General features: G+C 35.4%; 1 protein-coding gene across 13 annotated transcripts in view; it reads left to right on the forward strand.

The window, feature by feature from the left end:
- The window catches only part of PICALM (phosphatidylinositol binding clathrin assembly protein), a 106,687-nt gene that overhangs the window by 41,293 nt on the left and 43,924 nt on the right, over nucleotides 1–21,470 (forward strand). For all 13 annotated transcript variants that reach the window (XM_059930630.1, XM_059930629.1, XM_059930635.1 and 10 more), the window contains 4 exons: nucleotides 13,937–14,030; nucleotides 17,147–17,258; nucleotides 18,876–18,982; nucleotides 21,302–21,343. In XM_059930630.1, coding sequence (XP_059786613.1) covers nucleotides 13,937–14,030; nucleotides 17,147–17,258; nucleotides 18,876–18,982; nucleotides 21,302–21,343 — 355 coding nt within the window. The remainder of the gene's footprint in view (nucleotides 1–13,936; nucleotides 14,031–17,146; nucleotides 17,259–18,875; nucleotides 18,983–21,301; nucleotides 21,344–21,470) is intronic.

Here is a 21,470-nt window from a genome sequence, read left to right on the forward strand (position 1 = left end):
TCTTACATTTAGGTGCTTAATCCATTTTGAGTTTATTTTTGTATATGGTGTTAGAGAATGTTCTAATTTCTTTCTTTCCATGTAGCTGTCCAGTTTTCCCAGCATCACTTACTGAAGAGACTGTCTTTTCTCCGTTGTATCTTCTTGCATCCTTTGTCATAGATTAATTGACCATAAGTGCATGGGTTTATTTCTGGGCTTTCTGTCCTGTTCCATTGATCTATATGTCTGTTTTTGTGCTGGCATCATACTGTTTTGATTACTGTAGCTTTGTTTTATAGTCTGAAGTCAGGGAGCATGATATCTCCAGCTCCATTCTTCTTTCTCAAAAGTGTTTTGGCTATTTGGGATCTTTTGTATTGCCATGCAAATTTTAAAATTTTTTGTTCTAATTCTGTGAAAAATGCCATTGGTAATTTGATAGGGATTGCACTGAATCCACAGATTGCTTTGGTTAGTAAGGTCATTTTAAGAACATTGATTCTTGGGCTTCCCTGGTGGCACAATGGTTGAGAATCTGCCTGCTAATGCAGGGGACACGGGTTCGAGCCCTGGTCTGGGAAGATCCCACATGCCGCGGAGCAACTAAGCCCGTGTGCCACAACTACTGAGCCTGCGCTTTAGAGCCCGCGAGCCACAACTACTGAAGCCCATGCGCTTAGAGCCCGTGCTCTGCAACGAGAGGCCGCGATACTGAGAGGCCTGCGCACTGCAATGAAGAGTGGCCCACGCTTGCCGCAACTAGAGGAAGCCCTCGCACAGAAACGAAGACCCAACACAGCCAAAAAAAATGGATAAATAAATAATAATTTTAAAGAAAGGTGCTGATAATTAAAAAAAAAAAGAATATTGATTCTTCCAATCCAAGAATCAATCAGTCAATCAGTATATCTTTACATCTGTTTGCATCATCTTCAGTTTCTTTCATCAGTGTCTTATAGTTTTTGGAGTACAGGTCTTTTGCCTCCTTAGGTAGCAAACTGTTTTTCAAAGTAGTTGAACCATTTTACATTCCCACCAGCAATGTATACAGGTTCCAATTTCTCCACATTCTTGTCATTGCTTGTTATTTTCTGTCTTTGATTATAGCCGTCCTAGTGGGTGTGAAGTGGTGTATCGTGTTTGGTTTGCATTTTCCTGATGGCTAATAATGTTGAGTGTCTTTTTATGTGCTTATTGGCCATTTGTATATCTTCTTTGGAAAAATGTCTGTTCAAGTCCTTTGCTTGTTTTTTAATCGGGTTGTCCTTTTACTGTTGAATTGCAAGAGTTTTTTAATATATTCTGGACATCAGTTCCTTATCATATATATAATTTGCAAATATTTTCTCACCTCCCGTGGCTTGTCTTCACTTTCTTAATGGTATCCTTTGAAAAACGTAAGTTTTTAATTTTGATGGATTCCAATTTATTTATTTATTTATTTTTCTTTGGTTGCTTGTACTTTTGGCATCATGTGTAAGAAAACATTGCTTAATCCAAGATATGCTCCTACGTTTTTTCTGTTTTGTAGTTTTAGCTCTTACATTTAGGTTTTGATCCATTTGAATTAATTTTTGTATATGGTATGAGGTATGGGTGTAAATTCATTCTTTTGTATGTGGATATTCTGTTATCCCAGCACCATTTGTTGAAGTCTTTTCTTTTCCCATTGAATGGTCTTGATGAAAATGGATTGATCATAAATGTAAAGGCTGATTTCTGGACTCTCAGTTCTATTCTGTTGATCTATGTCTGTCCTCATGCCAGTACCACATTTATCTTGAAGAATGTTGCTTGGTAGTAAGTTTTGAAATTGAGAAGTGTGAGTTCTCTGGCTCTCTTCTTAATTTTCAAGATTGTTTTGGCTATTATGTATCTCTTGCATTTTCGTATGAATTTTAGGATTAGCATATCAGTTTCTGCAGAAATGGTAGCTGGATTTTGATAAAGATTGCATTTAATCTGTAGATCAAATTGGGAAGTGTTAAGTGTCTTAACACATTGTTTCTAATCCATAAATACAGGATGTCTTTCTGTTTATCTTGTGTAATTTCTTTCATTCCTGTTTTGTATTTAAGGTTCTTTTTAATCTTGAATGCAGAGGTTGAATTTATTTCTTGCTATGCCCTATAAATCACAGTCTTTTTGTCATAAGGACTAATCTCATGAATGATAGAATCGGTGCTTCTATACCTGATAAAAAGTCTGGTGTACAGGCTTTTTTTAGGATATATGATGAGTCCTCAGGAAAGAAGACATTCTTAAGGGGCATCGATGACCCTTGTAACTATGGAGGGCCTGCCCTGAGGGGAATCTGGCTTCTGCGGAAGTACTCTGAGTTTCTGAATTTCCCTGCTCTTTACAGACCCCAAAGATTTACGCAATTAATATGTTCTTTTAAATTGTTCTCTTGACATGTTAAATTACTAGACTGAAATGAAAAATTTAATACAAATGTAAAGTAACCTCTCAGTTATTCAAGAAGTTTTAAAGCTGAATTTAAATGTTTCTGTGTCACTGTTTCAAATTAATCGGAAGGTGATGAGTTTGGAACCTACCAAAACTGAATTCCACAGATTTTTGTTTCATATATTTAGGTACTTTGTAGGTGATTATGATAGAGGAGATCATATTAGAAGTCTGATTCTTAACCCTCAGTATTCTGTCCAGTAAACCACTTTCCAGCTGGGTTTATATTAATACTTTCCTGTAAAGAGTGTTCAGTTAAAACTGATCAAGATATTTGTAGATTTCACATTTATATATATATATATATATATATATATTTAAAATATTTATTTGGTTGCGCTGTATCTTAGTTGCTGCTCATGGGTTCCTTACTTGCGGCTTGCTGGCTCCTTAGTTGTGGCACGCGGTCTCCTTTGTTGTGGCATGTGAACTGTTAGTTGCGACATGCATGTGGGATCTAGTTCCCTGACCAGGGATCGAACCTGGGCCCCCGGCTTTGGGAGCGTGGAGTCTTAACCACTGCGCCACCAGGGAAGTCCCAGATTAATATATTTTAAAAATTGTAACTTTTTTTCTAATCTGAAGGGCCAGTTTCGCGATTGAGAAGTGTTGCTGCATTTTTATATTTAATAGAGCAAACTTTTATTATTTGGATGAGAACAGCCCTTGATTATGTACGATGTAATTAGTACTGATTTAAAGGAAATTACTCTTATTTAATGCTAAGGAAAAGGAAAGTGAATCAAAGAGGACCTGTGACTGAATGGACTCAAGAATAGCACAACTTGTGTATGTATCTGGGTGTATAAAATACCCAGATACATACACATACACATATATATCAGTATAAATAAGAAAGAAAAATATAGAACATAAGAGTATAAGTTGAAGGCGTGAAATTTATTATATGATGGCAAAAACCTCAGTAGACTGTTTCAGTTTTGGAGAGGTTTTGTGTAGTAAATAGTAAAGTTTTATTTACTAGGGTAACAAATTTTTATGTTTACAAAAGTAATAAACTATTACAAAAATTCAGGCAACATAGCATTCTGACTTAAAGAAACAATATTTTGGTGTATCTAATCAGTTTTCTGTGTGTAAATACATGTATGAAGGGACACAGAAAATTACATAATCACATTATTTGAAGACTGCTTCCCTCCCCTAATATATATTTTAGGTATTTTCAATGTCTGTACACATAGATCCATCTCATCCTTTTTTTTTTTTTTTTTTAATTATTTATTTTGGCTGCGTTGGGTCTTCATGCTGCACACGGACTTTCTCTAGTTGAGGCAAGCGGGGGCTACTCTTCGTTGCAGTGCGCGGGCTTCTCACCGCCGTGGCTTCTCTTGTTGAGGAGCACGAGCTCTAGGCCGCATGGGCTTCAGTAGTTGTGGCTTGCGGGCTCTAGAGCACAGGCTCAGTAGTTGTGGCGTACGGGCTTAGTTGCTTTGTGGCATGTGGGATTTTCCCAAAGCGGGGCTCAAACCCGTGTCCCCTGCATTGGCAGGTGGATTCTTAACCACTGTGCCACCAGGGAAATCCCCATCTCATTCTTCGGAATGGCTTTAGAATGTTCTGGATGTACATTTGATTTATTCTCATTTTTTTATCTTACAAAAGTAACACACTGACCATTCTTTTACATATGGTTGCATTTTTTTTATGTAACTAACATTTATTTAATTATGTTAGATGTATATACAAGTATTATTGTTTTAGAGAATAAGGGGGAATAACAAACTAGATTTGGGCTTACTCCCTAGGAATGGACATACGGAATAAGGAAACTTTACACAGCATCAAAATGTATGGCAGGGCTTTCAACAAGAAAACTGTGGCAGAAGGATTAATCAGCATAGTAGTTCTATGATTTACCAAAGGCCCACTCCTCATCTTGACACCTTGTATGTGGATGCTGCTGTGGCCCTCATAGGGAGCCATTAGCTTTGGGCTTTGTTATAAATTAGCTTCCAGGGATCTGATCAGAGATTCCTGGAGAAGATCCACTCTTCTGCTTAAAGAGGGCCAAACCATATGACTGGGCAGTTTTGTTTGTTTGTTTGTTTTTGTTTTTTTTTTAATTGGAATATAGTCGTTTTACAATGTTGTGTTAGTTTCTACTCTACAGCGAGGTGGAGTTCCCTGTGCTATTCAGCAGGTTCTTATTAGTTATCTATTTTATACATATTAGTGTATATATGTCAATCCCAATCTCCCAATTCATCCCACCCTCCCCCACCCCCAGCTGCTTTCCTCCCTTGGTGTCCATACGTTTGTTCTCTACTTCTGTATCTCTATTTCTGCCTTGCAAACCTGTTCATCTGTGCCATTTTTCTAGATTCCACATACGTGCGTTAACATACGATATTTGTTTTTCTCTTTCTGACTTACTTCATTCTGTATGACAGTCTCTAGGTCCTTCCACGTCTCTACAAATGATCCAATTTCGTTCCTTTTTATGGCCGAGTAATATTCCATTGTATATATATATACCACATCTTCTTTATCCATTCATCTGTTGATGGACATTTAGGTTGCTTCCATGACCTGGCTATTGTAAATAGTGCTACAATGAACATTGGGGTTCATGTGTCTTTTTGAATTATGGTTTTCTCTGGGTATATGCTCAGTAGTAGGATTGCTGGGTCGTATGGTAGTTCTATTTTTAGTTTTTTAAGGACCCTCCATACTGTTCTCCATAGTGACTGTATCAATTTACATTCCCACCAACAGTGCAAGAGGGTTCCCTTTTCTCCACACCCTCTCTAGCAGCATTTACTGTTTGTGGATTTTCTGATGATGCCCATTCTAACCAGTGTGAGGTGATGCCTCGATGTAGTTTTGATTTGCATTTCCCTAATAATTAGTGATGTTGAGCAGCTTTTCATGTGCCTCTTGGCCATCTGTATGTCTTCTTTGGAGAAATGTCTGGTTTGATCTCCTGCACATTTTTCGATTGGGTTGTTTGTTTTTCTGACATAGAGCTGCATGAGCTGTTTGTATATTTTGGAGATTAATCCCTTGTCGGTTGCTTTATTTGCAAACATATTTATCCCATTCTGTTGGTTGTCTTTCTGTTTTGTTTATGGTTTCCTTTGTTGTGAAAAAGCTTTTAAGTATTGTCGATTTTTGTTGTTATTTTTGTTACTAAAGGAGGTGGATTAAAAAAGATATTGCTGCAATTTATGTCAGAGAGTGTTCCGCATATGTTTTACTCTAAGAGTTTTATAGTATCTGAATCCTTTCATCCCTGGGATAAATCCCACTTGATCATGGTTTATGATCCTTTTAATGTGTTGTTGGATTCTGTTTGCTAGTATTTTGCTGAGGGTTTTTGCATCTATATTCATCAGTGATATTGGTCTGTAATTTTCTTTTTTTGTAGTATCTTTCTCTGGTTTTGGTATCAGGGTGATGGTGGCCTCATAGAATGAGTTTGGGAGGGTTCCTTCCTCTGCAATTTTTTGGAAGAGTTTGAGAAGGATGGGTGTTAGCTCTTCTCTAAATGTTTGAAAGAATTCACCTGTGAAGCCATCTGGTCCTGGGCTTTTGTTTGTTGGAAGATTTTTAATCACAGTTTCAATTTCATTACTTGTGATTGGTCTGTTCATATTTTCTGTTTCTTCCTGGTTCAGTCTTAGAAGGTTATACCTTTCTAAGAATCTGTCCATTTCTTCCAGGTTGTCCATTTTATTGGCATAGAGTTGCTTGTAGTAGTCTCTTAGGATGCTTTGTAATTCTTCGGTGTCTGTTTTAACTCCTCGTTCATTTCTAATTTTATTGATTTGAGTCCTCTCCCTCTTTTTCTTGATGGGTCTGGCTAAAGGTTTATCAATTTTGTTTATCTTCTCAAAGAACCAGCTTTTAGTTTTATTGATCTTTGCTATTGTTTTCTTTGTTTCTATTTCATTTATTTCTGCTCTGATCTTTATGATTTCTTTCCTCCTACTAACTTTGGGTTTTGTTTGTTCTTTCTCTAGTTCCTTTAGGTGTAAGGTTAGATTGTTTATTTGATAGTTCTCTTGTTTCTTAAGGTAGGATTGTATTGCTATAAACTTCCCTCTTAGAACTGCTTTTGCTTCATCTCATAGGTTTTGGATCGTCGTCTGTTCATTGTCATTTGTATCTAGGTATTTTTTAATTTTCTCTTTGATTTCTTCAGTGATCTCTTGGTTATTTAGTAATGTATTGTTTAGCCTCCATTTGTTTGTGTTTTTACGGTTTTTTTCCCTGTAATTTATTTCTAATCTCATAGTGTTGTGGTCGGAAAAGATGCTTGATATGATTTCAATTTTCTTAAATTTACTGAGGCTTGTTTTGTGACCCAAGATGTGATCTGTCCTGAAGAATGTTCTGTGTGCCCTTGAGAAGGAAGTGTAATCTGCTGTTTTCGGATGGACTGTCCTATAAATATCAATTAAATCTATGTGGTCTTTTGTAGCATTGAAAGCTTGTGTTTCCTTATTAATTTTCTGTCTGGATGATCTGTCCATTGGTGTAAGTTGAGGTGTTAAAATTCCCCGCTATTATTGTGTTACTGTCGATTTCCTCTTTTATAGCTGTTAGCATTTGCCTTATGTAGTGAGGTGCTTCTTTGTTGGGTGCATATATATTTATAATTGTTATATCTTCTTCTTGGATTGATCCCTTGATCATTATGTAATGTCCTTCCTTGTCTCTTGTAACGTTCTTTATTTTAAAGTCTATTTTATCTGATATGAGTATTGCTACTCCAGCTTTCTTTTGATTTCCATTTGCATGGAATATCTTTTTCCATCCCCTCAGTTTCCGTGTGTATGTGTCCCTAGGTCTGAAGTGGGACTCTTGTAGACAGTATATATATGGGTCTTGTTTTTGTATCCATTCAGCCAGTCTGTGTCTTTTGGTTGGAGCATTTAATCCATTCACATTTAAGGTAATTATCGATATGTATGTTCCTATTACCATTTTCTTAATTGTTTTGGGTTTGTTTTTGTAGGTTGTTTTCTTCTCTTGTGTTTCCCACTTAGAGACGTTCCTTTAGCATTTGTTGTTGACCTGGTTTGGTGGTGCTGAATTCTCTTAGCTTTTGCTTGTTTGTAAAGCTTTTGATTTCTCTGTCGAATCTGAATGAGATCCTTCCTGGGTAGAGTATTCTTGGTTGTAGGTTCTTCCCTTCCATCACTTTAAATATGTCGTGCCACTCCCTTCTGGCTTGCAGAGTTTCTGCTGAGAAATCAGCTGTTAACCTTATGGGAGTTCCCTTGTATGTTGTCATTTTTCCCTTGTTGCTTTAATAATTTTTCTTTGTCTTTAATTTTGTCAGTTTGATTATTATGTGTCTCGGCGTGTTTCTGCTTGGGTTTATCCTGCCTGGAACTCTCTGTGCTTCCTGGACTTGGGTGCCTATTTCCTTTCCCATGTTAGGGAAGTTTTCAACTATAATCTCTTCAAATATTTTCTTGGGTCCTTTCTCTCTCTCTTCTTCTGGGACTCCTATAATGTGAATGTTGGTGTGTTTAATGTTGTCCCAGCGGTCTCTTAGGCTGTCTTCATTTCTTTTCATTCTTTTTTCTTTATTCTGTTCTGCAGCAGTGAATTCCACCATTCTGTCTTACAGATCACTTATCCTTTCTTCTGCCTCAGTTATTCTGCTGTTGATTCCTTCTAGTATGTTTTTCATTTCAGTTATTTTATTGTTCATCTCTGTTTGTTCTTTAATTCGTCTAGGTTTTTGTTCTTTAATTCTTCTAGATCTTTGTTGAACATTTCTTGCATCTTCTCGATGTTTGACTCCATTCTTTTTCCGAGGTCCTGAATCATCTTCAGTATCGTTATTCAGAATTCTTTTCCTGGAAGGTTGCCTATCTCCACTTCATTTAGTTGTTTTTCTGGGGTTTTATCTTGTTCCTTCATCTGGGACGTAGTCCTCTGCCTTTTCATTTTGTCTGTCTTTCTGTGATTGTGGTTTTCATTCTGCAGGCTGCAGGATTGTAATTCTTCTTCCGTCTGTCCTCTCTCTGGTTGCATTAAGTAAAGTTTCCTGTAGAATAAATTCTTAGAATTGACAAGTCAAACGTTATAGACATTTACCATTTTATTAGAAAATACTAAATTCCCCTGGATAAAAGTGGTACCAGATTATTGAGTTAATTACAGTTATAAATACCTCTTCCTCTGTTTTCTTCCATCATCATGAAAATGTATCTCATTAGATGTTCATTTTATGTTGGTTGATCAACTAATTTTTAAATGGTGATATTGAGCCTCTTTCTCTCTTTTTAAAAATGCCATTCATGCTTTGTTAATTGCCTTTCAATGTCCTTTGCCCACTTCTCTGTTGGGCTTTTACAGTTCTTTTCTGTTGTCTTAAGACTAACTGGCTGTTGAGTCAGATAAATTTAGGTTTGATTTCTAGCTTCACTCCAGTTAGGTGAAAGATTTTAGTAGGATACTTCTGCCAGCTTGTTAAGTTTTAAAAAATAATTTTATTTTGAAATAATTTCACTTCCTGAAATGCTGCAAGGATAATACAGATAACTCCTATACACTTTACTCAGATTTACTGGGTTTTAACATTTTGTCACATTTGTTTAATCATTCTTTGTGTATGTGTGTTTGTATACTTCTTTTTCTGATCCATTTGAAAGTGGATTACATACCTCATTCCTTTTTACATTGTATAGCTTTTAATACTTTAGTGTCTATTTCCTAAGAACAAGTATCTTTTTTTTACATATCCATCAGTTTGCTAACTATTTCCACATCATGCCACACAAACTTATGTTATTTGTACAGGACAGTGGGTTACATGGAGAAGACCGCTTGAGGCTGAAGGGTTAGGCATTAATGTGTTGGCATACATATAATCCATTTGTACCATAGTAGTCTGCTGTGGCACAATTGGGAAGCCTTGACTTAAGCTCCATGTTATTTCATCTGTAAATATTTTTTCATCTGTAGAATGGTGATTTTAATAGCACTTATCTATTAGGATTGTTATGAGGATTAAATGATGTATTTTATGTTATCCTTATAGCACATGGCAAACTAACAAATAAGCTTTTGGTTTTATTGGGAAAGTAAACTGTCACAGGTTACAAATACTGCTCCTGGTTTTTTTTTTAGCAGTATTGAAACTTAAAAAAAACTTATGTGATGAAAATTGTTATCTTTATTTTTATGGCTGTTGTCTTTTAAGCAAACTTGGAGCGGGGTTTTCTACCCCAAAGTGATCAACTAGCTATTTATGTTTTCATTGGATATTTTTATGGATCCAGTATTTTATATTTAAATCTTTAATTCATTTAGAATATATCTTGGTATTTAGAAATTGAGGTGGAGATTAACTGTAATTTTTAATAGAAATACAGTATATTCAAAATCAAAATGAATTATTACCCTTGTATGGTTAAATGACTTTTCACTTAAATATACTTCTTTTATCTAGCCCCTTATTCATTATTCTGGCAAATTCTTAGTCATTCTTCAAGAATTCACTCAAACATCATGTTTTTGAGGAAGCCTTATTTCTGTTAAATTCTATATGAGATTGTCCGTCCATGAAGACAATATAGTCTTACTCAGATTCATATCTTCAGGACTTTCCACAGTATCTAAACATAGTAGATATGTAATAGTTTTTGAAAAGGTGACTAGGTGTTTCTAAATAGTACATTAAACGGTTCTATGAAAAATGGATCCAATAAATTGCCTGTAGATTTATCTTTTTTAGTTCGTTGTGTTAAAGATTGGTCCCTTCATTTTCTATTTGTTTAACATTCCATTTTTTGATAGTGTTAACTTACCATGTTGAATTATCTTGAATTCTAAATTAGTACGGTTCAAAGTAACAAGACATTGTTACATAACAAGCAAAAGAAAGAATAATAGAGGTATTGTCTGTGAGTAAGGATATGGATGATCATCCTTTAATTCATTGCTCTTATATTTGGGAAGCAAGTATCTGAATTTAATTATAATCTATTTAAGAAGTAATAAAAACTTGCGTTCTACATGGAGTATGAATTGTCATGCATTTGGTCTGAATCATATTTAAGCATTTGGTATTGTGAGTTGAGTTTTTTGAAGTCTGATGTAAGCATGTGATAACTTAGGATTTTTCTTAATTGAAAAATGTAAAGTTCTCTGGGATGAAGTGATGTGTAGGCTAGTGAGAGAGGGAAGAATAAAAAAACATCCCCACAGTTTCTGGCCTAAGTCACTGGGGAGATGTTACCTTTTACTGGGAAGGTTTTTGGGAGCAGGGTAGGGTAGTGTATAGTGGTTAAAAATTAAGGATTTAGTATTTGAAATATTAGTTTTTAGATGCCTGTGATTTTTATAAGTTAAGGTTTCAATTAGGCAATTCAACAATACTAACTAGGAACTTTGAGATTTCTAGTCTGGGAATATAAACATATCAATGGCAGTTTGGTAATTTCTGCCTTGGGAATGACAGTATCCTAGGGAATAAATAGAGAATGAGAGGAGAGGGCCTAAAAAAATCTTGAGATACACAGCATTTATTTTAGAGAATGAGTAGAGGATGAGGAGTCAATGAAAGAGACTAAAAAAGTGATAGTGAGGTAGGAAGAAAACAAGGAGTGAGGGATATAGGGGATGCTAAGACAGAGTATTACAAGAATGAGAGAAACTTCTGAATGATGCTGAGAAGTCTAGTCAGGTAATGTTAGACAAGTACCCACTGGAGAGGCAACACGAAGAGGCAAGGGTGGATCTCATACTGGAGTGAATTGAATAATGAATGAAAAGCAAGGAAGTGGCAACTCTTTTAAGAAGTATGCTTGACTATGCAATAGAAGTGGTAGCTGAATGGGAATATGGGGTTAGTGCAAGTGTGTGTGTGTTTGTGTTTAAAGTGTGGTAATCTTTAAAGTGTGGTAGACTTCGCTTGCATGTTCATGGGAAGGATCTAGTGTAAAAGAGATTAATGATCTGCACTGTCCAATTTGGTAGCTGTTTGCCACATGTGGCTGTTTAAATTAACCTGAAATAAAATTAAAAATTCATTTCCTCAGTTGCATCAACCACATTTCAGGTGCTCAGTAGCCACGTGTGGTTAGTGGCTACCATACTGAATGGTGTAGGTGTAGGACATTTCTACCATTGCAGATAGTTCTATTGGACATTGCTGTGTTAGAGAGAAAGAGGATAACCAAAGATTGTAACAGAGTGGGATCCAAAGGACCTGTGTGAGTGATATTTACATTTGATAGAAAGAAATAGACTTCCTCCATTGTAATAGGAGCAGATCAGATAAATGTAGTTTTGGTGGCAAGATAATCAGACAATCTCTTTTTGTCATTTTCTATTTCTGTTTGAAATATTTTGAGAGTTATGAGCTGAGAGTTTGTGTGTTGGATGTGGGGGAGGGGTGGAGAAGGACAGGTGGGAGAAGGTGGTTTGAAAGTACTCAGGGGAGGGATTCACTAGAGAGGCTAAGAGGACTGCTGGCAATGCTGAGTCCCCATTTGAGGCTGATGATCAAGAATTTGTAGTTTTACCAGTTTACTCAGTTTTCCTCACTAGCACTCAGCTGCATGTGTACAGGCATGGAGAAGATAAATGTGTGTTCACCCAGGATTGTGAATTTGCCAGGTGACTGCAGGGAATGAGAGGTGTAAGAGAGGGTATTAGCAAGGGAGTGATTATAGTAATGATCTGTGGAATTATAAGCTAGATTAAAGAAGGAAAAATGAAAAGGGATCAATGAGGGTAGTGGTGGGATTGATGCATTGAAGTTTATGATAAAGTCAAATAGTTTTTGCCATGGGACACTTGACCAAGGCAGCTGGAAAGTTAAAAGGTTATTGTCAGGATAAGGTGCCTGAATTTTGTCTTTTTCTTAAGGTGGGGGTAAGGGAGTAGGAGTGGGAGTAGGAATAATGTTGTTTCTTGTGGGGATGCGCAGTTAAGGTCAGGATCTGACTGTGGGAATAGGGGTTGTGGTTAAGGGATTTTGCGATCAAGATGTTGGATTGGTTGTGCATGTTAAGATGTTGAAGTTAACTGAGAAAAACTGAGCCAGTATTCAAGTCTTCTGTGATGGAGGGGAAGTGACCAGGAGGTCAAAAATTACTTCAGCAAGGAGAGGGAGGAAGAACTAAAAGGGGACTAACGGTGACTGATAAAACAAGAGTGTGATGTGTATGAGAATAAAGAAAGGGTTACAAAGAGGGAGTCGTGTCCTTATCCCCAAACTCCAGTCAATGTAGTTTAATACCTGAGAGGATATAGGTGTCTGCGGGTTAACACATCTTATGTGGGAGAGTTGTTGGACTGAAGCTGGTCAATAGCTGCCTATGTAAGGCAGTCCAGTGTTTGTTCTTCAAACTCTTGTTTTATCCTGCAAAGCACTGTTTTTGCTTTTCATAGCTTAATTGTTTTTCTGGTATCTGGAGTTGTGGTTGAAGGGGTAGCTTAGGGTAGAACAGCTGTTTATAAGTATGGATCATTTGTAAATTAGGGAAAGCCTGTATATTTTTTGAAAGGGTCTTGTTCCCCTGCCAAAAGTTTACGAAAAGCACTGTTTTGGAGTCTCATACACCTGGGTTTACATACTGACCCTAAAATGAATTCGTTTTCTGAACTTAGATAGTCATAACCTCCCTGAACCTAAAATTTCATTGTCTATAAAATGGGACAAGGCTGTCCACAGGATTTTTGTGAGGATTTGAAAAACATACATCAGGCCCTTAATATGGAGCCTGATATATAATAAACACTTAGCGTTAGTTCTGCGCCTTAACCCCAGTACCTCTTATCTAGTGCTTTTGGTGTCAGTTTTGTAAAATTCTAGTTTATTTGGTACTGCTGATATTTCTCTATTTTTAGAAATATCTAAAGAAATATTTAAAGAAATCTTTTTGGAAATATTTAACAGAACATTTTATTAAAAACCATTCATCTTAATTATCACTTACTTTAATGGCCAGATTAGAATGACTTGGTAAAATTGTCCTTTATTTTATAATAAAATAATTTTATTTTGATTTGAGTCACAAATAAACTACCTTAAATAAAGTGGTGCTCACCAAGACTTGTGTTCAACTGCAGACTCCATTGTGTCCTATTTAGTGATTTGAGGGAAATGATTTTTTTTAATTTGTAATTTAAAAAAAAAATCTGTAAAACTGCCCTTTACACACATGAGTGGTGTGAGGATCAGATGATTTTCTCATGTAAAAAGTGTAGTATAAACTTGGCTATATAATGTAAGCTTTTATTTTTATGTCTCATGCTTTACATCTTCTTTTTAGTTATAAAGGAGCACCTTGATATTGGACATAACGGTGTTTCCTGTTTTTGTTTTTTCTATATGATTTCTATTGATACTTGAGGTTTCAGGTTCAATAATGACTTAAAAACGTGCAATGTTTTGTAGCACCTTGTTCTGTTTACATAGAGAACCAGATGGGAGTTCAAAATGTAGATTTAATAACAAACTCAATTGTTTTTTGTTTTTTTTTTTAAACAGGGCTGATGGAGTTATGAGAACAATGAACACAGAAAAACTCCTAAAAACTGTACCAATTATTCAAAATCAAATGGATGCCCTTCTTGATTTTAATGTAAGTTGATTGCATAAATGCTTTTATAATTTGAGATTTTAAAAATTATATCATTTTAATTGGTCAGAGTTTTTATTCTCAAATTATCGTAGACTAATTTTTTCACACTAATATCCTGTTTGCCTAAGGATTTTCTATAAATGTGGTCCCAAATCAGATTACTTTCCGTTTTTATAATTGTTCTAGATTTACTCTGATTTCTTTGGTGGTGCTTCTCTAACGCCCAAATTATAGGGTATACAAGCTAAAGAAAGTGATGGAGAGATAAAGAGATTGGTGTGAAAATCTACTTCCTTTTGATAATGGTTTTTAGATATTAAAAATGTATAAAGGTTTTCTTTATGATGAGCTAACTTAATATTTCACTTTTTGTCTGCATTGTAGAACTCAAAGCATGACAGTTATTGAGAAATAAAGGGAAGTTCAAATATACTTGTAACAACATGTTATATAGCTATTGCCCAAGGATGTTGTGTTCCCTGGGATTTTTTTTTTAATGACTGTTACTTGAACCAAGTTGCCAGCTTTGTCATTTGTTTGTAATATGTTAGGTTGTTAGCATTTACAAGGCTTTTCTTTTTTGGTGCATCTAGCTTAAAGACATTGTATTTTAGAGCTTGTAAGTGCAAGTTAGTGATTGGAACTGTGACAGTTTTATGCTGAAATTGATTTTCCTTTAATGGTGTGCTGTTAGTTGGTAGTCTTTAAGCTTCTGGAGGGCAGGGACCAGGTCTTCTTTTTCCCTGCTGTGTCCCCATTGTCGGTAGTGTGTGGCACATAGATAGTGTTCAGTAAACAGTCAATAAATGAATCCTGAAGGTGCTTTATAGACTAGAACAGGTTCTCAAACTAGTATTTCTTTATAGGCTTGTGAACTGAGAACATTTTTAAATGGTTGCAAATAATAAAAAGAATATTTTTACATTTTTAAATAGTTGCAAATAATAAAAAAAAAGAATATTTTTAACAGGTGAAAAGTATATGAAGTTTATTTTTCAGTGTCCACAATTGTGTTTTTAGAACAGGCTCATTGGTTACATGTTGTCTGTGGCTGCTTTTTTTGATGTAATAACGGGGCTGAGTAGTTGTGACAGAGACCATATGGCCTGCAAGTCTAAAATACTCACGATCAGGCCCTTTACAAAAAAGTTTGCTGGCCCCTAGTCTAGGTGACAGGGGATTAATGTAACTACTGAGCTTTATTTTGGTTTTTATAGAGAAAGGGTCCAACCATGAATTTTTTTTTCACTTAATTTATTGTGGGTACCTTTATAAAATTGCATATTCTTTTCAGTGTCTATTATACTGCATTGTGTGTAACAACTTACCTGATCCTCCTGTTGATAAATATTTAGGGTATTTTGGTTTTTAATTCAGAAAATAAATGGAGAAAAAAAACAGAAGAGGGAGGGACACTACATACTCTATGTGTGTTAGATAATAGTGTATCTGCACATTTATAAACCTATTTCTTTAGGGTTAATGCCTAGAAAAAGAATTTGGTGGTTCAAGGACATAAACATTTAAATGTTTTTTTTTTAAGGAATACTAACTTTATTTATTTATGTTTTAATTTATTTTGGCTGCGTTGGGTCTTCATTGCTGCGCGGGGGCTTTCTGTAGTTGGGGCGAGCCGGGGCTACTCTTCGTCATGGTGCGTGGGCTTCTCATTGCGGTGGCTTCTCTTGTTGCGGAGCACTGTCTCTAGGTGTGTGTGCTTCAGTAGTTGCCGAGTGTGGCCTCAGTAGTTGCAGCTCACAGGTTCAGTAGTTGTGGTGCCCGGGCTCAGTAGTTGTGGCTCGTGGGCTGTAGAACACAGGCTCAGTAGTTGTGACGCGTGGGCTTAGTTGCTCTGCGGCATGTGGGATCTTCCCGGACCAGGGATCAAACCCGTGTCCCCTGCATTGGCAGGTGGATTCTTAACCACTGCGCCACCAGGGAAGTCCCAACATTTAAATTTTTAAGAAATTTAAATTTTAAATATTGCCAACTTAACACTCCAAAAGGGTTGAGCCACTCACTTGTCAATAGGTGCCTGTTTTTCTTCATCCTTATCTGTATAGAATAATACCTTGGTTTTGATTATCTTGATACCTACTAGTCTGGTGCTCAAGAAAGGATAGTTCAGTAATTTAATTTGATTATTTTAATTTACTTGATCAGTGAAGTTGAACTTCTTTTCACATGTTATTAGCTATATGTATTTTTTATTTTGTGAATTGTCTTATAGAATTCTCTCTATAATGGAAGTCAACCTTGTCAGATATTCTGCAAATATTTACCAGTTGGTTGCTTACCGTTCAGCTTTGTGCTTATATTTTTCTATACCTAACAAGGTAACTATCATGTACTTAGATATCTAAAAAGGAATTTAAGATAAATTTGGTTTATCCTTTTGATTCTTTCTTTAAGATAAAACTAAAGGTATTTCTTGTATTTCTTGGTAAACAAATAAGTGCTTTTTTTGTTAAAGCATAATTCACTAATAATAATAAATATTGATCATTTATTTGTAAAGTACTGCATCAGGCTCTTTACACTCAATATATCATTTAATTCTCCCAGTAACCGTGTGAGGTAGAAATATTATTATAACCATTTTGAAGGTGAGCTTGTTTGTAATATTGGGAAAAGTTATATTTTTTTTAAAAAAAAGTATATTCTGCCTAGCTTAACTCAGTGCCTTGGTGATTGTAGTAGCCATTTAATAAATATTTTTTGATTTAAAAATATTCAGTAAATTCTTCATGACTCAGAGTGAACTTCTACCTAGAAATGGGCTTTATTTTGCAATTAGAAGTATTTAATATTGAAATGAACTTAAAAGACTTTTGAGATGTAGCCTAAGAATTTCAAGAGTTAAAGGGTACTTTTGTTCTCAGTGACTTATTTCTGAACTAAATTGAATGTTGTAGGATTTGTGTTTGTAGCTTTTAAATAAATCTGAACTCTTTGATCAAGATTTTTGCACTATATGGCTATAACTCTGATTGCTAGAGATCAATGTCTTCCTCTCATACACCTAAATGTTTGAATTCATTGTACTTTAATTTGAAGGAAGTAATTGTCATTTTAAAACAAAACATTAACTAATCTTTCTTTTTTTTTTTTTCCAGGTTAATAGCAATGAACTTACAAATGGGGTAATAAATGCTGCCTTCATGCTCCTGTTCAAAGATGCCATTAGGCTGTTTGCAGCATACAATGAAGGAATTATTAACCTGTTGGGTAAATATTTCTATAGTTTAATAACATTTTATTTCTTATCTTGTGTCATATAGTAAATAATATTGTCTAAGTTGTTACTTAAAGCTGCCTAAAAATCCACTGAGATATAGTCATTCATTGTAACAATTTGGAGAAAAGAGTTTTATATCTGACTACACATGCTAAGTGATTAAATACTTATACAACTAGAATGTTCAGCTAGATGAGTTTTGTATTTTTTAGATATATCTGTTTTTTTCTATCAGTTTTATTATTTTTAGAAATACAAAAATTTCATAAAAATTAAGTTGGAATTTTCTGTCTCAGGAAAATCATTTCCTCACAATTTACTCCAAAATGAACTTTAACTGTAAAATTGGTATTTTTTTCTAAACTTAATTTTCAGATTGCTAATTATTTTAAAATAATTAAACACGCATTTTTAAGGATGCTTTTTACTTTTGAGGCATTTTAGGAACGTGGTGCTTTACTGTGTATTCAGTATATATGGAATGCAGTTAATTTTGCCTAGAGATGCTAATTTTTTTAATGGGATTTGGTTGGAGTAGACAATTAACAGTCTGCAAAGTGTGCCAAAGTATCAAATGTCAGATGTCAAATATTCCAATGTAATTGTTCTCCCTTTTCAGTACTTTTTTTTTTAGAATTTATTTAAATTTGTTTTTCATAGGCTGGCTTAACACAGACTCATTCAGGGATGCTTTAATCTATGGAGATAGGGAAATAGGGTTGTTTTTTTTTAACAAGTGAAAAATGGAAAGTTTTCTTTTCTACAAAGTTTTGGAAGGCATAGTCTCCCACCCTGTGATTGGTGTAAATTAAGCTCTTTACTGCTGTTTATATATTAAGTTAAATTAGCTTTCCAAGTGACATTTGGACATGGAAAAGTTGCCATCTTTCTTTCTTTTTTTTAAAAAAATTAATTTATTTATTTTTGGCTACGTTGGGTGTTCGTTGCTGCGCGTGGGCTTTCTCTAGTTGCGGTGAGCAGGGGCTACTCTTTGTTGTGGTGCGCAGGCTTCTCCTTGCAGTGGCTTCTCTTGTTGAGGAGCATGAGCTCTAGGAGCATGGGCTTCAGTAGTTGTGGCACACGGGCTCAGTAGCTGTGGGTCGTGGGCTCTAGAGCGCAGGCTTCAGTAGTTGTGGCTCACGGGCTTAGTTGCTCCATGGCATGTGGGATTTTCCCGGATCAGGGATTGAACCCACGTCTCCTGCATTGGCAGGCGGATTCTTAACCACTGCGCCACCAGGGAAGCCCCCATTTTTCTTTATCATTAGTAAGAATATTTGGAAATAGATGTTAGCACTGTTTTAAATGGAGTCAAATGTGATCTGTATTAACATGCAAGTATATATTTAGGGAATTGTGAGGGAAGAAATATTGTAGAACATACTAGTAATATGAGTAAAGTCATAATTTCTTAATTTTTAATATAACAGCATCTCTATTTTAATTTGCTTTAAACATTTAAGCTTATTTAACACTGTTTTTTCTGTAGGGTGAATGTGTTCTCTGAGACATCAATATAATCTCTTTGGAGCTGTTTTAAATCTTTTTCCTTTTTGAGTGTTATATTTTGAAGTGAATAAAAGTATATTTACATCTACTTTTGGCAGAAAAATATTTCGATATGAAAAAGAACCAGTGCAAAGAAGGTCTTGACATCTATAAGAAGTTCCTGACTAGGATGACAAGAATCTCAGAGTTTCTCAAAGTTGCAGAGGTAAACTGTCTTTAAATGACTGTATCTCTTAAGTTGCTTTTTTTGTCTTTAAGTGTGCATTTCAAAGAAATCAGTCTATATCCAAGTGAAAGAAGTGTCTTAAGTATAGTAAGGTATATATTCAATTATATCACTATGCTATATTGAATTCTGTGCTATGGTATGAATATGATATAATATTGAATAAAAAATATCCTGTATATTTAATTCAGTATTGAATACTGAAAGGTAATCTATTTTAAAATTGTTTATTTCTCTATGAAATCAGGTAGGTGGCAGTGACTTTTATGTTTGGAATTGGCCATGTATTGTAGAAGATTTATTCTATTCAATATGGTAGAGAATATTCTATGTTAGTGCAAGTCTCTTTTCTCCAGCGAGAGTTGCAGCTGGAGCCACATGGTTCAAAATGTTTTGTTCCCTTCGGAAGTGAATATAGTGCATTTATTGTTTGTCATTGATTATGAAAACCATGTAGGTTTTCATGTAGGTTATAGAATAATCTAATTTTACAAATCTGTTTAAAAATAATTTTCTGAGACTGTCACAGAAGGTAGTTGTGGTAATGCTTGTGGGCATTATCTTGCTTGCACAGAGGCAGCACTTAAAGTGTTTTTGTTTGTTTTCCCTTTCTCTGCCCTCTATGCATTACCACCAGAGGTGTCTTGCTAGGATAATTCTAGAAGATGAATAGACCATATAACTGATGAATAACATCCAAGTAGTTAATCTGAAACTAGCAGTTTGGTGATTCTAGCTCTATTACCATAGTGATGTTTTATTCTGTAGCAGATGGAATAGGATAGAAGAGAATGATGAGACCTTTGAAGAAAATAGCTTTGTGGTGTTAATCAGCTATTTTATGAAGTGTACTGAAATTTATTTTGGATTTAAAGTATCTCTCAAGGAGAAATCAGTGTTTTTTTCCCCATTTCTTTAGGGTCAGTCACATACTAAAACCAGAAAAAGGTAGTGTTTATGCTATGATTCTAGTAAATTCTTTAAATAATTTTTAATTTGTTGGCTTTTCCCTTTGGCTTCTTTTGTTCTTTTATGAGGTGGTCTTTGGGCTAGCAATTTCATTATGAGACCTTAGTTCTTGGAGTAAAGACACAAATAACTGGGACTTCCCTGGTGGCGCAATGGTTAAGAATATGCCTGCCAATGCAGGGGACACAGGTTTGATCCCTGGTCCGGGAAGATCCCACATGCTGCGGAGCAACTAAGCCCGTGTGCCACAACTACTGAGCCTGCGCTCTAGAGCCCGCGAGCCACAACTACTGGGCCTGCATGCCTAGAGCCCATGCTCCGCAACAAGAGAAGCCCCGCAATGAGAAGCCCGCGCACCGCAACAAAGGGTAGACCCCGCTGCCCGCAACTAGAGAAAGCCCACACGCAGCAATGAAGACACAGCACAACCAAAAATAAATAAAAATAAATAAAGTTAAAATGATACTTAAAAAAAAAAAAAAGACGCAAGTAACCTTTTCAAATGTGTTTGAAGAGGACAAATATATCAATCAGTGATTAGCTCTTAAGATCTTAGTATGAATTATTTTATCAAATTTTCTACTGGTATCATTCTGGGACTGGCCCTTGAGAGGTTGAGAAAAGGAAGAGAGAATGATTAGAAAATGAAATATAGTCATATAGTCATGGGAGGGAAAAGAATTTTTAAATTTGGGTGTTGGAATAAATAGGAATGGTTTTTATCTTTTTTGCTAGAAATTACCTAGTACCTGAACATCATGAAAGTGTATGGAGATTGCTTTGTGGGATCAGTTATATCCTGGTTAAATATCACTTGGTATTTGTATAAAACCTGATCTGCTTGAGTGAACATAGGTTTTAAAAATTGTTATCTGTGGTGATTGCCAGGGAAAGCATACTATATGGAGGGAGAGTCATTGTCATTAGGTTTGTTCCTTAACTTCTTCTTATGCCCCAGGGGACTTGTTCATGGTCAGCCTTTCTCATTCTTGGTGTAATGTTTTTGTCATAGAAGTGATGGATTTTTCAGATTGTGACAAGGTAGTTTATATAGGTGCTTAGAAGATATGGAGATGGTAACTTAATAGCCTTGTTGAATTTCCAACTCTTGTTCCCCTCCTGTTAGAACTTTTAGAGCCATCAGACAACATCTGAGTCCTTGGAAGTACTGAATGATATCTGTGGGGATTAAATATTCTTCTAATTTTAAAGAATTCTTTCTAAAATATTGCTCATAGTACTAGTCATAAATGTCATTTTCTAAATTTTACTTATAAAACACCCTATTGTAATTTTATCTATTAAATACAATGCTGCTTCTTCTTACAGCAAGTTGGAATTGACAGAGGTGATATACCAGACCTTTCACAGGTAAGTATTGTTATAATACCAATCACTGTCTGCTATATTCTGCTAGGTATGAAGGGTACAAAGATGAATAATATGCAGCCCCTGCTGTCAAGGAGATCAGTGTAATTTTTCTTGAGAGATTTTAACA

Source organism: Balaenoptera ricei, chromosome 8 (genome assembly GCF_028023285.1).
Source record: "Balaenoptera ricei isolate mBalRic1 chromosome 8, mBalRic1.hap2, whole genome shotgun sequence".
Classification (NCBI taxonomy): Eukaryota; Metazoa; Chordata; class Mammalia; order Artiodactyla; family Balaenopteridae; genus Balaenoptera; species Balaenoptera ricei.